Here is a 16,603-nt window from a genome sequence, read left to right as displayed (position 1 = left end):
GCTGCCGAAGATCTCGAGGCCTGCGCCGTCTTCTATTGCGGTCCGCCCAGCGCGCCATCATGAATATAATGGCTTGATTATCTTCGGATTCCTAATCACTGACAGGTCAACGAGCCTCGGTCACTGCGGCGTCGAGAAGCGTAGATATAGAAGTATCCCGTGTTCCCCAATACACGAGGTGTGCAACTCGTAGGATGCGCGATCAAGCGTGCGAGTAGCTGGACTCGAGTGCGCTGTGCGCATTCCCATAGTCTGCATAGCCATCGGGATACAAATCTTCGTTGTGCCCGGAAGGTTAATATGATATTCGAATTACGTGAAGATCCTGAGGAAGAAGCTCGAGGTCTTTCTTTTAAGGTAAGTAGACAGTGGTGAGGCGAAGTTGGAAGATGGGAAGATGGGAAGATGGGAAGATGGCTGGAATCTGGATGAGGGAGACAGTCACATGGCAGCACCCCTGCCTGGATTGGATTGTGAACGGTACATTATGACTAAGCCAGCTTGCACAACTAACACTAGCTAGTTAGTTACACCAATTCCTCCTTTGTTTCTCACGCGTCCCACTTTCTACTTTTGAACAAAACCCGAACCTTCAAGCCGGGGTTCCAAGAGCCATTCGGAAGCGAGGTTTTGATTGGCTTCCCCTCGCCATCGGCAAATCGGAAGTCATAGTGCATGATCAAATGAGCCAATGCAATCTTGAGGGTGCTGTTGGCGAACATGCGCCCTGGACAGGCCATGGCCCCGTCCCCCCAACCGGGCGAGTCGGCACCTGTGCTGACAAACTGATACGTGTTCTCCTTCCCTGGGGTCTTTCGTATCTCATGGAACCGCAGACCGTCGAAGTCCTGGGGCTTGGTCCAACGGTCCTCCGAAGTGTGGATGTGGTGCACATCCACACAGATCAGAGTTCCGGCAGGAAGGGTTGGCCCCGTTGATAGCTTGGTGGGAACTCGGAGCAAACGGTACAGGGCCACTGTCTCAATTAGACCAACCTTCGATCAAAGACTGGGACTGATTCCTTACAGAGACTGAATGGATTTGCTCGGGCCGATTCTCTCATCACGCTGTCCATCTTCCGGAGTTCGGCCAGATGCGTTCTTGGCAGCATCCCATCCACCATGACCTCGTTTAGTTCCTGTCGCAGGACCTCGACCAGCTGTGGCCGGGTGGCCAGTTCCATCAGAATCAGGTACAAGGCCGCTGTGCTCGAAGGGGTGGACTCGAACGAGACGGTCACGTAGTCATGCAGCAATTGAGACAATGTGGCCTCGCTCGGTTTGTACCGCGTCATGAGCGCGGCGGTGAAGGGGACTTTGCCGTCCTCCTTCAGCGTCAGCAGCATCTTCTTGTCGGACGTGGACTGGTACTCCTGCATGTCTCGTTGGACCACTCCGCGCAGTGACCATTTCATGCGCCATTTGGTGACCAGAGCGGGGAGGAAGATGAGGGGCGCCAGGACGGGTTGAAGAAAGCGCGGAAACACACTGATGGCAAAGGTACCAGCCATTACCTCGAAGGGGAACCGACTAACTAGTCCAATCCACCCCTCGCTCCGGGCGAGGGACCTACCCACGAGGCTACAGGCGTTGGTCATCGCGATCATTCTTGTCACGGCGGGAAAGAGCGAGACTTCTTTCCATTCCGGGCAGAATCCTAGGACGTCGTCTGCCGCGGCTTTCGCGTCCTCTTGCCGACTCGCTACCGTCAGGGGCATGCTTCGTGCTAGGTCCACGCTGATGGCCTTCAGCAACGCGGGAGTCTCGGTCCCCGCCGTGGTGTAGTGCCCAAAGTAGGTTTTGACGAAAAAGTCTTGTGCCGATGCAATATGCGGTGGGAGCTTCTTGATTTCATCGAATGCCTCCGGTGGGAAAACAACGTATTCCAACCCTTGAGTTTTGATCGCATAAGGCGAGTGTGGATACTGTTGTTCAGTCGACAATACTCGGTCAGAATGATGCGACGAGATTGGAAAGAATTGACCAACACGGGACAAACGTACTTTGTAGTACCCCTCTTCCACCAAGCGCTCGAAGTCCTTTGTATGTTGTCTGCTGCCCCCAACTGTGGGGATCCCAAGTCTTTCCAGTGCGCTTTTCCTGGTCCAGAACTTCAGGAGAAGCAGGAATGCAAACATCAGTGTTGCGAGCCCCGTAAGAACGACGGTGGCAGACATGCTGCGCACAATACTGGACACCATCATCTTTAATAGTTGCCACCTGCTGAGTCGCAACGGAGCCAGAGTCTGGCGGACAATGGTAATCTGTTCCAGAATGTCAAAGTCTAGCAACATCTTGCTCTGAAGTTGAAATCGACCAAGCATAAAGGGAAGAGTTTGAGGTGGGGGGGTGAAAGATCCAAAGAATACTGTATACAACTGTCGATGAAGTGATACGCTTCTGGGTTAGCGGTGCCCGAACTGGCATATTACCTGGGGATGTAGAAGTTGGCCCTCCTATCATTCTATGTTTGCTGCCAGGATGTAGTTTCGGGGCTCTCGGGCCGGGTTCGGGCGAGACCCCGAAGATGTCGCAACCAGTCAAACAGAACCACTCGACCAGGAAGGTGTCGGCACACCCAGAGAGGGTGGAGATTTGATGCATCTATTCCGATATAACCTGCGGGTCTGTCGTCCGGAATGCCTTTACACCTGTGAGTGAGCCAGGTGCGCTTGTCTTTCGCACTGGTGTGAATCCCTTGCAAGCCTAAGATTTCAGGAGCCCTATATTGGAATCCTTACTGCCAAAGCCTGATATGGCAGTCTGACTGTATGAAGAGTTGGTTCACTAGTTACTCTTCTCTTATAGAGGGTTCTCCAGGCCACACATACGCCAGCCATTACCATTGTGATATAAATTGTAAACCTTATCTACCTTCACAAATTTAACGATATATGGAGTATATCATCAAGACATTGAACACTTGTCAGAAGTTGCCCGGTACCCCCCCTAGACTTAAAAGGTGTTTCGACATCCTTCTAGTCATAGAGGTGCACCAGTTGCAACAACACTGTGTGGTTAGTAGAATTACGAAAACGACAAGACGAATATAAAATGACCAAGAATCGACTATATAGCTCGGAAGATAGCTATTTTGCAAGAATACCTGTCATTGACTACCTACGGTTAACGGGACGTAGAACAGGAAATATCTAGAAAGAGTATAGGCATGCGCCATAGATCGGCTAAATTCACCCTGGCCTATGGATCACAGATGAAAAGTAGGTTACCAGATCTTCTTGAAGCCGCCCATAGTTCCGACCCCGAGATTATCCACAGTCCTCACAATAGTAAGACAGCAATTTTCATCATGCATACTGATTTTTGAAAAGTGGCGAACTGTCCGGGAAGTTGAGTGCTTCGGTCAGGGCCACCCCTCTGAATTGCTCCAAGCCGACGGGGCCTCCACTGGAGCTGCTGGAAAACCCGCTTCCACCGCGTCCTTTCCCGACCAGATACTCGAAAGCGATGTTCTGATGCTCGATGATGAAGGTCCAATGCTGATTCCGGGCGGGGGAGACCAACTCGAGCTCGTAGCCGGTGACCTTATCGCGCAAGGTGCCTGTGACCGCGCCGCCATATGTCTTGGTCATGAGGACGTAGTCGTCCACCGGCGACGCGTGGCCCAGGGTGGAGCTGAAGATCTTCTCTGCGCCGTGCATGAGCAGCACGGAGGTGAAGTCCTGCCCGTCCGCGATGCGCGAGGTGAATCGCATGTAGGACAGAGAATACGGCCCCGCCGTCATCCGCACTGCGTTCATGGCCTTGAGACAGGTAAACCAGTTGAACGGGGACCACAGTCGATTGTGACCGCCCAAGCCCTGCCACGCGAATCGCTGGCCCTTGGCCACCAGATCCACCTGCACGTCCCCGACGGGGATCGGCTCCACCCAGTGGAAATGCGGGGCGATCGCCGTGGACGCGTTCTCCGACGGCCAGGTCGACGCGTCTGCATACCGGGGCAGAGTCTTTGACTTCAGGAAGATGATACCCTTGAGGTCGGGGGTGTCGACTTCCAGCTTGACGCGGCTCATGTCCTTGGAGATCTCAAAGCGGTAGCTGAAGTCCGATCCGGTCCACGCCCCTTTGGTTCCGTGGGGGCACGACTCCACGACCGAATCGCTGGCGTAGTCGACCCGTCCCCAGCGGGTGCCGTTGGCGTAGGCCAGCTCGGCCGAGATGCGTAGATTGCCCGTCCCCATGAGGGACAGACCGGGATCGCGATAGAGCCCGAAGATGAACGCATTCATGCCATCATCCGAGACCCCATCAAATTCCCATTGCTCCCCGCTACTTGAGTTGAGCGGGAGGATCTTGGGGGCTTCGAAGTCGTCCAACGGACTTGTTGAGAGCCAAATCTCGCTCCCGGGGGCGGCGGTCTCGTACGCAGTGAGATGACTGGTGGTGCAGACGTCTGCTACGACCGGGGTCTCCTGCAATTGCGGCGTCCAATTGAGCGGCCAATTCTCAGGAAATGTGTATTCCCAGGCCTGGGCCAGACGGATGGCGTGTACGAGCGCAAAGAGATGGAGAGATCTAGCTGCGTTCATCATGGTGTGAAGTTTTGCAGTGAGGGGGATCAAAATGGAGTTGGGGGAGTAGTGTTCTGCGGGGATAGAATCTTACACTGTCTTTTCACTTGTCGTAAGGTCCAGCATGGTCGGTCTCGGGGCCCATATCATATCATTCGAGTCGGGGCTGTAGTATGACCCCGACTGCACGCCGAACCCTACCTCCGGCGTCGGGCCGACCCCCTCCAGGATATCTTCCCCCCCCCCAAACTCACGGCCTGGAGGCTTGCTGTACCGTTTGACAATATCCAGTCCCTGGAGACCTCAGCTGCTGCCACGCCACATCGTGGGGAAGGGTCAATCCCGTCATCATGGCCGTCACCCAGCTTCCGGCCAACCTTCCTCGGACCCAAACCGCGATCCTGCAAACCCACGGCGGAGCTCTCGAAATCACCCACGCAGTTCCTTTGCCTCATGTGCCTCCGGATCGAATGCTGGTGCGCGTCGTCGCTGTGGCTCTCAACCCGTGCGATTACAAGATGCCCCATCAATTCCCGTGCAAGGGAGTGGTGAACGGTACCGACTTCGCGGGGATAATCGTCGCCATCGGACCCGCGGTGGCCGGGCTCGCATCGCAGCCACGCTGGCAGATTGGAGATGCGGTTTTCGGAGCATGCCATGGAGCCAACGCCATAGACCCGGAATCGGGGTCATTTGCCCAGTACGTCCGCGCGGATCCAGAACTGCTTTTCAAGAAGCCCCCCGATATGGGGTGGGCGAATGCGGCGGCCTTTGGTGCGAGTGGAATTGCGACCATTGGCCTCTCCCTCTTCTGGGGAGGCGGGATGGGCCTGCAAGGCAGTCCCGATGAGCCTGCGATGGAGCCAGAGCAGGTTCTGGTCTATGCGGGCAGTACTTCGGTGGGAACTTTGGCCATACAGTTACTGCGAATGTGCGTCCCATCTGGGCTGCCACGGCCTTCTCTCTTCCTGTTCTAATCAATCTTCTCTTTCCAGCTACGGCCATATCCCCCTGACCACTTGCTCGCCCGCAAATTTCGACCTCGTGCGCTCGTACGGTGCCGAGATGGTCTACGACTATCGTTCGCCCACCTGTGCACAAGACATCCTGGCCGATACAGACAATAACCTGGAACTGGCATTAGATCCTATGACCGAAGCCAAGACACAACGCCTGTGCTATCAGAGCATCGGACGGGCCGGTGGCCGATACATTGCATTGGAGGTGTGGCAGCCAATGAACCACACACGACCCACGGTGGATCCTACTTTCATCATGGGGTCCACCATTATTGGCAAGGAAATTCCACTAGGAAACGGTTATGGGAGCGAGGCTGATCCGGACAAACGTCGTTTTGGGATTGAGTACTATCGCCAGGTTCAAAGGCTTTTTGATAGCAACCGGCTCAAATCCCACCCCATTCGAGTTATAGAGGGGGGTTGGCAGGGGGTCCTCAATGGGTTAGAACTGCTGAAATCGAGAAGTATCTCGGCGCAAAAATTGGTGGTTTTCCTGGGGGATCCGTGACCCTTGGATGACTGTGTGTATCGAGTTAGTCCGAAGATGAACTCTGTGCTTTCGGGTGATGTATTCATGACCGCAAGGGGCAGGATCGGAGTCGGTGAATCCAAACTGGAGGAATCCCGAATGTGGCCCGAATTGTAGTCGAGTAGTAGTATCGGCCCCCATACATATAAACCACAGCGGCAACCCCATTTCAACACTTATCATCGGTCTACGCATTTCGACCATGGCGTTGACAATGTATCTCATTCTTGCCCTCGCCGCGGTCTTGGTGCTTCACTCTTTCCTTTCCAGCAGAAAGTTGCAACGGCAGCGCGGTCTTCCACACATTCCTCTGGTGAAGTTTGATCGCGATGACACGCAGGCAAACTACGTCATGCGGACCAAGGAAATTATGCACCAAGGATATTTGAAGGTCAGTCTGGGGTGATTGACCCTCTTGTATACGGGCTTGTCTTTGACCTTCGCCAACAGTACACTAAGAACGGAATCGCGTTCCGCATCCGCAACCCAATCGACGAGGGAAGCCCTCAGGTGATTATACCAAGCAAGTATTTGGACGAGGTAAAGAACGCGCCGGAGACCGAATTGAGCTTCCCATTGCACGCGATTCAGTCTTTCTTGTTGGAATATAGCGGATCGGCGCTTCCATCCCTGGCGGCAACAAATGTCACCCGCATTGACCTCAACAAGAACCTAGGTAGACTATTTTGCACCGAAAGTGGAAGTTCCTAGGTGATGTGCTAATCTTGTGACGTTGTAAAACAGGGGAGTTGGTCGGGGGACTGAAGGAAGAGTGCCTCGACGCCCTTGGAACAGTGATTCCAGAAAGCACGGGTAGGGGCTGCACTCGCTCTCTGACAGACATCCCCGAAGCAACCCCACTGACAACCATGGACCCTTGCAGATTGGACGCCTCTGAAGCCTTGGGAGGTCTCCCTTCCGCTTGTCGCCCGAATGACCGGACGAGTCTTGGTCGGACCGAAGCTCTGCAGCGACCCCGAGTGGATCCAACTCACAATCGCCAATACCACGGGCATCATGAAATCGGCGATGGAAATCCGAGCCTCCTATTCTGCACGGTGGCAATGGCTGGCTCCCTGGACCTATCGGAGGCGAAAGGACCTGTTGACGCTCCGCAAACGGGCAGCCCGGATGATCGAGCCTCTCTATCGCGAGCGCATTGCCACCAATAGTCACACCGAAAAACACCGCGATGCAGTGCAATGGCTCATCGACAATGGCAATCACGACGGCCAGGTCACGAGCCCCGCAGAGATTGCCGATGGGCTCTTGTTTCTTTACATGGCGGGCATTCACAGTACGAGTGCCACAGTCGTCTCGATGATGTACGATCTGATCGCGCACTCGGACTACATCCCCGAGCTGCTGGAGGAGATCCACCAGGTATTGGCCGACTCCCCTGAATGGTCCAAACAGAGTCTGGCCAAGCTGCGCAAACTCGACAGTTTCATGAAGGAGAGCCAGCGCCTGCATCCGGTGGGACATGTCACCGTCCAGCGATCGACGGTGAAGCCCTTCACCTTCCACGACGGAGTGCGCCTCCCTGCCAACACCCATCTGAGCTTCCCGACCGACGAGCTCACCCACGACCCCGATGTCTACCCTCAACCCGATGTCTTCGACGGTCTTCGGTTCTACCACATGCGAAGGGATGGGGATGCGAGCAAGTTCCACTTTGCGACGGTGTCCAACCAGTCCACCAATTTCGGGGCGGGGTTCCATGCGTGTCCGGGGCGCTTCCTGGTCGCGCACGAACTCAAGATCATTCTCGTGGAGCTCCTGCTGCGGTATGAGTTTCGATTCGCGGAGGGGACGGGCCGGCCCCCAGATCAGCACCATGATTTCACCATCATGCCGAACCAGCAGGCGCAACTCCTCGTTCGGAGGCGAAGGGGCACCGAAAAAGTCGGGGCAGCCAAGTAAGCACGCGAACTTGCTTGCCAGGCAGGGGGGTGGATCTTGGACATGGCGTCAGCCGTCAGCCGTCAGCCGTCGTCAGCAGTACAGAAGAGAGGCAGGGAATGTTGGAGAGCTCGCTCAATTGTGTGGAGTAGCCACACATCTCCGGTGGGAAATAAGTAGTCTTGTCATGACCACTTTTGGCTTTTTAGTTGTGGAATGGATGACTGCCGGCTGAACGAACAAGAATGATAATATGAAGGCACCCTCACCGCCAACCTACCTAGGCTAGCTCCCATCAGTGTTTGCCTGAGGCGGTAAGGCTCAATTGACCAGCTGGTACTAGATAAGTAGTAGTTAGTCTGCAGATGGTCTGCAGGCAACATAAGCAATGCAGGCAATACAGACAATCAACCTAGTAGTAAGATAATAAAAGCATGGATGTTATAAAAATGGCAAGATGCGCTGGGCTCCACATAAAAGGCCGCTTAATTGGTTGGCGGCGGGTGCTCGTAGGTCCCTGCGCCTGCATTGTTTTTCTACATTACTTTTAACCGCCCTGACTGTCTTGTGGGGATGTACGTCGCCACTCTGTTGCCATTACTGTATCATTATCATAAGTTCTGTCCCCGTCTGCTCCGTACAGGGATTATTGGAATGGCCCCACTGCCACGACACCGTGTTATCGTGGGTACCCTAGACCCTTCCCCGAAAAGGCGACGTACAGACTACTACCGAGTACAGAGGCATCTATCTGTCTGCATTCTTCTCTAGCTATGATGGGGACTTCTCTCGGCATACTCGGTCCTACAGGGAGACGATGTAAGGCGACAGGATCCTCGGTGGCTGGAGAAGACAGTCAGCATGGCCGCAGTCGCGTGCCCTGGCACGCTAGCCTGCCAGGGCTTGTTGGAGAGGCTGATATGGCACGTCCCTAGACAGCCTTCAATCGTTCCATCCTTCCAACAAGCCTCTTAGCTTCATTGGCCTGCCTGTTTGGTGTCGGGGATAGTTCGATAGTCAACCTCCCCGAGGGCTGAGACAATCTTCCAGGATGTACGATGTAATATTATTACAAAGACAACCATCAAACGTAAATCCTCCGACCCTCCTTTTCAGCTGACAGGGACAGAATATGATGCCACTGTGATTGTTTGTAAGATCAGTGTTCTGGTCGGATTTAATGTCTGTTTTCTGCGCCTGGCCTGGCCAAGCCCTCGCCCTCTCCTCTCCTGTTCATGCCTCCCCCCACCCCTTTCCCCTCGCGTTTGTTTGCTCTCCTTCGTGTCCTGGAGAGCCACCCACAGCGAGCCACGCAGCGAGACCGATATCAGAATCTATCTCTTCATTGGTAGCATGCTCCAGCACATTACTTTCAATCACGAGGAGCGCGGTTGTTCGGACCTGGATCATGATACCTGATAAGTAGAAGTTGGCCACATTCAGAAGCAGAGCAATAGTCCCACAGCCTTCACCATGAACCCCGAGGCCCGTCGTATTGCATGCGATAGGTGCAGAGGCCAGAAACTGCGCTGTGTGAGACCGTTCAAGACCGGAGACAACAGTCGGCATGCCATGAACCCGTGCGAGCGCTGCCTGAAGGCCGGAACCGAGTGTACCAACAGTCTCTCCTACGGCCAACGCAGGCAGCTGCTGGAGAGCCGACAACCGCAGGGGTTGCAGGCTCAGTCGGGGACACATGGCACATCCCACTCTCCGCTGTACAATCGGCGGGCGGGCTCGGATCGCATCTATGAATCCACCATGCCCACCACGGGCTCGTCCTTCACTGTGTCCGCGCCCCCTTTGGAGACGGTCCCGGCAAAACGAAAGCTATTTCTAGATCCGGGCTTCCATTCTGGCGCTGCAGAACAACACCATGACGGTCTGGCAATGGGTCCCGGTCTGAGTATGGCCAATAATCCCAGCTCGGCTGCAGCCAAGTCGAGGGAGTTCGGAGTGGAGTCCCTTGGCTTTGGCATGAGACTGAGCTCAGAAGTCCATGGTCATCAAGACGATCAGTTCATAGACATGCTCTTCGAGGAGGATCCAGACTCAACCACCACGAGCGCCGCCGCGCAGACGGCAGCGGACCAGACACCACAACCCGGTCTTCATCATCCACCGAGTGGCGCGCCGGCGTTGCTGGGAAGTAAGGAGGACTGTCTCCACTGCCTGTCCGAACTAAGCTCCCAGATCCTGCGCGATGCCAACAAGATCCAATCCATCCCGCTGGAGGAAACGCTGTCCTCGTTCTCGACATGGCCCGATCACAGGAAAGGGCCGTCCGAGCCTCGCATGCAGAACAGCATCGGTCGAGCCTTGGAGCTCACCCAGTCCTTTTTCAATATCCTCCGTTATTTACAGCTGTCCCTGACGCCTTCGTCCGTGCCCGTGCCGGTCTCCGCCGCCTCCGCCGCCGCCTCGGACTTTTGTGCGCCCTCGTCGCCGGCGAACGACTCGGATTGTTCGTACTCGGAATATTGGGAAGACCTCCACGAAAGCGCCCCCGTGGACATGGCTTCGGGGCACTCCATCCCCGCCCTGCCGCTACCCGCTCCTCCCGCGTCCGGCGTCGACATGCCCACCACCATGATCATTCTCACCTGCTACATCTGGCTCCTCCACATCTACGGCACCATCCTGCATCGCGTTCACACTACCTGCGTAGCCACCCCTTCCCTCCCGCCCGCCTGCGCCTCGTCTTCCTCATCGTCCTCTTCCCCCGCATCCACCCCCACCTCCCACGCATCGATCCCCTCGGTGCTGCCCGGTCTCCACGTCGGCGGATTCGACCTGAACAGCCATGGGGACCTGCAGCTGGCCATCCTTCTGCAGCTCATCTCCAAGATGCTGGGTCGGGTTGAGGGGATCTTGGGGATTTCGCTGGTTTCATCGCACGCGGCGACGGCGACGACGACGACGACGGAGGCTGGCGATCCCGACGGTGGCCCCCGCCGCAGCGGGAGCAGAGGAATCCTGGACCATGGGCTCGCCTCCGCCTTGCTCGAGGTGATTCTGAAGCGCAATGACTTGGGATCATCCCCGGAGGCTGGCGGGGGTGCGTCGTCGGTGAAGCAGATTCTAGACAATATTCGGGTCACGCTGGGTCAGCTTACCTGGTAAGATTGGCGGGCGGGCAAGCAGGTTGGTTGGTTGATCCACGGGAAGTGGAAGATCTTCGATGAAGTTCACTAGGCTACGTACAGGAAGATGGAGGGACACGCAAAACCTCGTTCCATGACTTCTGGTCTGATGTGAATGTCACGGGGAGTGGAGTGAACCGAAGCAGATCATTTGCAGAAAGACCATACGGGGGGCTTAAATGAAAAGGAGCTTGGCTGTGGACGAGACCGTGGTCGGAGGGAAAGAGCCCGCCTACTGAACGTAGTAGTAATCAACTGAACAATAACTTCTGTACACCTCCATCCTTCCTACATTCATCCCCCTATGCGTCTAGAAATCCAATTGCAGCTTACACACCTCCACGATTTCCCGCCAAATCTGCGCCTGCATTTGCTTCCCCTCCGGACTGGTCACCATCGGGCCGGGTCTAATTTGCCCCAGATTCAGTAGTCAGTTTGAAGGTCACTTGGACAAAGAAAGAAAAAACAAAAAAACAGGGACAACTCACTCGGTGAAAACGTCGTTCGTCCAGAACTTCCCATGACCGACCGGCCCCAACAGCGTGGCAGTGACCAAGGAGCGACTGCCTTCTTCGGCGGAGCGAGCACAGAACTGCTGCATCAGCTTGCTGGGCAGCACCATATACCACGGAAAGTCACGGCCCAAGTCAGTGGCACACAGCCCAGGACAGGCCACGTTAACGATGACCTCCCCGCTGGGGGCATAGTCCTGCACCAAGCCTTCCATGACATACATGGTTAGGAGCTTCAGGACGGCGTACGAGGTTTCGACATTGAAGAAGCGAGGGGAGGAGATCTGCTCTAGGAGGTTTTGGCTATCATTCGTCCGGGGTGGGAGGTTCTGCTCGGTCAGATACAGGTGCGCGAAACTGCCCGTGAGGGTCAGCTGGCCGGGGCGACCACCACCACCACCACCTGCCGCCCGCAGCAGGGGCATCAATCCCATGGCGAGCAGCGCCGTGGAGAGGGTATTCACCTGCAGCGCGGCCTCCCACCCGGTGGCGGGATTGACGCAGTATGTCGAGGGCGCGACCCCGGCGTTGAGAATCGCCACATCGACCGCCTGCACGCCGACCTCCGGTGCCTGCAGTCGATCCGGAAACGTCCGCACGGAGTCCCAGGACGCCATGTCGAGCGGCACCACCGTGATGCGCGTCTGCGTGCTGGGCGTCGCGGCGAGCATCCGCTGCTTGGCCGCCGCACCCTTGGCCGGGTCGCGCACCGCCAGGATCAAGTGCGCGGCGCCGAGCGCGGCGAATTTGGTGGCTGCGTGGTAGCCCAGACCGGTGTTGGAGCCGGTCACGACGACTGTCTTGCCAGCTAGGGGGTTGAGGCTGGGGTGGGAGCCGAAAAGCTGGACGGGGTCTTGCGGCGGGTGTCGGGCTGCCCAGCGCATCGTGCTGATTTTGCCCATCCCGGGAGGTGGGCCGGACCCTACCAGGAGATTCGGGATCGAGTCTCCCTGCTTCTTGGGCTGGTCATTGTTTCGCTTGTTCTTGTTTAAGTGCGCAGAGCGCGACATGCTGGAGGAGAAAGGAGAGGAGACGATGTAAATGGCTTTGGAAAGTGAGTGCGCGACTGGGGATGAGAGGGGGGAGAGGAAATGCTCCCCCGAATTAGGGTTCGCGGATCTCTTTATACCTAGCAGCATCTACCACCCACGCACGGAATCCCAACCACGCAACTACGCAGGGAACTATCTGCTGTCAAGACTCTTGGATCGCCGATCCCTAGCCACTAGCATGCCCGTCTTGAACAGTCGGGCCTTCATTTGTACTGAAACAAAGAACCAGATGTGCCTATCAGGGGGTGACTTTCGGCGCTACTGTACCGAGCCCGACTTTTTCGGCGATACCCCCCTGCTACCTCGCCACGCCTCGTCGGGCGCCTGATGTTGAGGGAAAGAATTCTTGATTGCTTGGTATTCGATATAGGGGTTAGGGATGGGAGATGTAGAGGGAAGGTAGAGTTTTCACATGTCAAAAACTGTAGCGAAGTAATTTGATTGAACCATGATGTTGCCCTTAACTCTGCTGCCCGTGGTTCTTCTCAGCGCGCCAATCTGGGGTATGAGGGAGAACCGCCACAGCCACCACATCTCGTCCCAGTGGAATTGGGCCACGCTCAATGCGACCCTTCACGGCCGGTTGCAGGGGACGGTCCCGCTGGCTCGACCGTGCTTCGACAGCTACGACGGCCGACTGGCCATGTTCCAGCCCAGTCAGTGTTCCGAGGTGCAGGCCCAATACACGTCGGCCGCCTATCGCGCCGACCTTTACAGCGGCTTCATGCATGCGCAGAATGAGATCTGTGCTGCCTCGACCGACCAACTGACACGCCAGTGTCTCTTGGGTCCCACCGAACCCCTGGTTGACCCGCCGTCGACCTCCTGCGGCCAGGGGAGCGTGTCCCACTACCACATCCCGGTCACTGACGCGGCCGACGTCCAGGCAGCGTTTGCTTTTGCCCGACAGACCGGTGTCACCCTGAGCATCAAGAACAGCGGGCATGATTACAGCGGCCGCAGCAGTCTCCGCGGCTCGCTGGCCCTATGGACCCGCCCCATGCAGCAGCTCATCTACCATCCGAACGACTTCGTCCCCGCGGGATGCAGCGCGCAGCACCGAGCCGCCCACGCCATCACGGTGGGAGCCGGGGTGAACTTCGACCAGGTGTACCGATTTGCGCACGAGCACAATGTGACCTTCATCGGGGGCACGGCGCCCACGGTCGGGGTGTCGGGGGGATTCGCCATGACGGGGGGACACGGGCTGCTGACGGCGCAATTCGGGCTGGGGATCGACCGGGTCCTGGAGTACAAGATCGTGACGGCGGATGGGGAGTTGCGGACGGCCAACGCGTGCCAGCACCAGGACCTCTTCTGGGCGCTGCGCGGCGGCGGCGGCGCGACGTACGGCGTGGTGGTGGAATCCACGCACCGAGTCGAGCCGTCGCGGCCGTTGGTCTTCGCCTCTCTCACTCTGCCTGCCCCCGATGCTAACTTCACCCGCCTCCTCATCCGCCATGCCCGTCGCTGGTCGCTGCAGGGCTGGGGCGGTCCCAACGCCATGGACCGCATCGCCATGGCCAATCCCTTCCTCGATCTCCCCGCCGCCCGAGCCTCCCTGGCCGAGGTCATCGACTACGTCGACGCCCACGACGGCGGCTCCGTCTCGTTGACCGTCTATCCCGACTTCTATCCCATCTACCAGGAGTACATGACCGCCACCGCCGATGCAGGCGTTGGCACGGCCAGCTTCGCCACCAATCGTCTCATCCCCACCACTCTCTTCCAACAGCCCAACGACACCGCACGCCTCCTCGACGAGTTGGTCCTGCTGGCGGCGGAGGGTTACGCCCCGACCCTCTTCGCGACTCCGCCAGCGTACTACGAGAGCCGCCAGCCATCGAATCCTCCTCCTCCTACTACTACTACTAATCATAATGATGATGATAATAATAATAATAATAATACCTCCACAACCCCCGCATGGAGAGACAGTACCTGGATGATCACGGTCAGTGCCGAATGGGCCTGGAACAGTACGCTGGCCGAAAAACGCGCCTTCGTCCGGAATTTCCAGTCCGTGACGCAACGCCTCGCTCGCCTCGCTCCCCGCAGTGGCGCCTACATCAGTGAGGCTGATCCCTTCACCCCCGACTGGCGGACCGCCTGGTGGGGGGACGAGAACTATGCCCATCTGCTCCGCATCAAGCGGAAATATGACCCCGCGGGGCTACTGCGGTGTTGGCGATGCGTGGGATGGGAAGAGGAAAGGGCGGACCCGGACGGTGGGTTTGGCTGTCTGGGTGGCCTTGTTGATGTCTGAATGAGCTAGATGGTGTTACTTATTGCTACTTGTTCCTGTTCCTGTTTCTGTTCTTGTGTGTGTGTGTGTGTGTGTGTGTGTGTGTGTGTTGGAATAGTGGGATAGTACCCCTCACATAAGACTCTCCCTCTATCGATATATAGAACGGAAAATTCAAAAACTACTAGCATGTATTCCCCAAGGCCTCATCCGTAGTGGCAGTGGCAGTGGCGGTGGTAGTGGTGCTTGACCCCTCCTTATACGCCACCAAAGTCTCCAGAAACTCATTCACATCCTGCGCGCCGTTCAATGTCTTCCCACCCTCACCCTCCCCCATCTGGAAGTAGGGCACGCCCAACAACCCCTCAGCGCGAGCCTGGTCCGCCAGCCACTCAATCCGCGCCACCCCGCGGCCGGTCTCCAACCACGCCCGCAGGCCCAGGCCATCGACATCCAGCCCCGGACACGCCTGCGCGGCGATCCGCACCAGCGTCTCCACATCACAGATATCGCGTTCCTCTTCAAAATGCGCCTGGAAGAGCGCCTGCACCACCGCATTCGTGATCTCGCTCGTCTGCCGCTCATTCGCGCTGTCCTGCAGCTCACTCCACAGGATCAACTGGTGCGCGCGCAGCGTATTCCCAATGCGGCCCCCGAATCGGAACTGGATACCATCTTGGAGGCCTAGTCGGCGCAGGTGCGCCTGCGCGCCTGGTACTTTGTCCGCGTCGCCCAGTTTCTGGATCATTCGGTCTGGTTTGAAAGGGATGAGTTTTGGTTTTCGTCTTTTGGAGATGGGAGCGCCGCGCGGAGGGGGGGGGGAATCGGGAATAATGAGAGAATGGGCCAGACAACGGTGCACGCACCAAGATAGGGAACACTTTCCATCGGAGCGTCGCGGTCCAGAAAATAGGGTTTCCAGGTGATTCGGATTTCATCGTTACGGGCACCGGGGTAGGTCTTCTGGAAGAGGGCGATGGCTTTGAGTAGGCGGCGGTAAGCGATGTAGCACTGTCGGTGAGGTGAGACAGGGATCAGTGGGGAGAGAAGTGGGCAGAGACAGGGGTGGAGTGGTGGAAGAGTGGGGGAGAGGAGAGTAGAGACAATCATACCCAAGGACAAACTGGGTCTGAGGTGATGGAGATCTTGATGAGGGTCATGATGTTGGTGTTTGGATTTGGAGTGGAATGGGGAAAAGGAGGAGGGGGACGCAGGATATGCAAGGTTAAATAGATGCCCTCCCCCCCCCCCCCCCCCTGTTCCATCCCCCCGGGTCTCTCTCTCTCTCTCTCTCGCTTTGGCCTTCGCACAAGAACTCGGCCTCGGAGAATTGTCTAACACTACGATTCGCTACTTGGTCGAGGCTAGTCGGCTTCCTGGTTCTTTGTGCTTACTGGAGATTATCAGCCACAGCTCAAACACTTAATTCATATGCTATTTATGAGAAAAGGAAATTTGCTGCCTAACTAACTATCATATCTGTTGCGTCAGCGCAATGCTATCACTCTGTAAGTGCGCCCGCACCTGCGGACTATTTCCACATACCTGTCCTGATGTTCTTACCCAACCTCTTTCTCATCTCTTTAACAGGTTTCTTCTACTTCACTCGCCCCGTCTTCTCTGCGTCTGATGCCATCTATCTATACCATCCTTCAAGCACTGATTTCGAG

General features: G+C 56.7%; 5 protein-coding genes across 5 annotated transcripts; 2 read left to right on the top strand and 3 right to left on the bottom strand.

Moving 5' to 3' along the window:
• Nucleotides 1-551: 551 nt before the first annotated feature.
• On the bottom strand, nucleotides 552-2,137 carry BO70DRAFT_337000 (cytochrome P450; the record flags this gene model as incomplete). Its single annotated transcript, XM_025541132.1, has 2 exons — nucleotides 552-976; nucleotides 1,027-2,137. 2 exons carry the CDS (start codon nucleotides 2,135-2,137, stop codon nucleotides 552-554), a joined length of 1,536 nt encoding a protein of 511 aa, XP_025399160.1.
• A 788-nt stretch (nucleotides 2,138-2,925) lies between these two features.
• Nucleotides 2,926-4,688, bottom strand: BO70DRAFT_379853 (uncharacterized protein; the record flags this gene model as incomplete). Its single annotated transcript, XM_025545378.1, has 3 exons — nucleotides 3,318-4,688; nucleotides 3,124-3,151; nucleotides 2,926-3,009 (listed from the first exon to the last, which is right to left on the bottom strand). The coding sequence occupies exons 1-3, from the start codon at nucleotides 4,550-4,552 to the stop codon at nucleotides 2,926-2,928; spliced, it is 1,347 nt and encodes a 448-aa protein (XP_025399159.1). The 5' UTR covers nucleotides 4,553-4,688.
• BO70DRAFT_406097 (zinc-binding alcohol dehydrogenase family protein) lies at nucleotides 4,641-6,058 on the top strand (the record flags this gene model as incomplete). The annotated part of the gene is made up of 2 exons (XM_025547139.1): nucleotides 4,641-5,462; nucleotides 5,527-6,058. Exons 1-2 carry the CDS (start codon nucleotides 4,882-4,884, stop codon nucleotides 6,056-6,058), a joined length of 1,113 nt encoding a protein of 370 aa, XP_025399158.1. The 5' UTR covers nucleotides 4,641-4,881.
• A 7-nt stretch (nucleotides 6,059-6,065) lies between these two features.
• Nucleotides 6,066-15,238, top strand: BO70DRAFT_336994 (uncharacterized protein). The gene is made up of 7 exons (XM_025541131.1): nucleotides 6,066-6,470; nucleotides 6,530-6,755; nucleotides 6,824-6,892; nucleotides 6,963-7,822; nucleotides 9,334-9,374; nucleotides 12,215-12,358; nucleotides 13,178-15,238. Exons 1-7 carry the CDS (start codon nucleotides 6,282-6,284, stop codon nucleotides 14,952-14,954), a joined length of 3,306 nt encoding a protein of 1,101 aa, XP_025399157.1. The 5' UTR covers nucleotides 6,066-6,281; the 3' UTR covers nucleotides 14,955-15,238.
• BO70DRAFT_352961 (DsbA family oxidoreductase) lies at nucleotides 15,118-16,093 on the bottom strand (the record flags this gene model as incomplete). The annotated part of the gene is made up of 3 exons (XM_025541816.1): nucleotides 15,118-15,686; nucleotides 15,800-15,944; nucleotides 16,046-16,093. 3 exons carry the CDS (start codon nucleotides 16,091-16,093, stop codon nucleotides 15,118-15,120), a joined length of 762 nt encoding a protein of 253 aa, XP_025399156.1.
• Between the last annotated feature and the right edge of the window lie 510 nt (nucleotides 16,094-16,603).

Source organism: Aspergillus heteromorphus, assembly GCF_003184545.1.
Source record: "Aspergillus heteromorphus CBS 117.55 chromosome Unknown BO70scaffold_13, whole genome shotgun sequence".
In the NCBI taxonomy this organism is placed as follows: Eukaryota; Fungi; Ascomycota; class Eurotiomycetes; order Eurotiales; family Aspergillaceae; genus Aspergillus; species Aspergillus heteromorphus.
The sequence above is the reverse complement of the archived record's forward strand: the minus strand, read 5'-3'. Positions and strand labels throughout refer to the sequence as shown.

What these genes read in the sequence shown, in the direction of transcription:
- BO70DRAFT_336994 (XM_025541131.1), top strand. Translation starts at nt 6,282, where the DNA reads ATGGCGTTGACAATGTATCTCATTCTTGCCCTCGCCGCGGTCTTGGTG. An exon ending in TGCACCAAGGATATTTGAAG is followed by an intron (nt 6,471 to 6,529) that starts GTCAGTCTGGGG and finishes CTTCGCCAACAG; the next exon opens with TACACTAAGAACGGAATCGC. An exon ending in CGTGTCCGGGGCGCTTCCTG is followed by an intron (nt 7,823 to 9,333) that starts GTCGCGCACGAA and finishes CTTCATTGGTAG; the next exon opens with CATGCTCCAGCACATTACTT.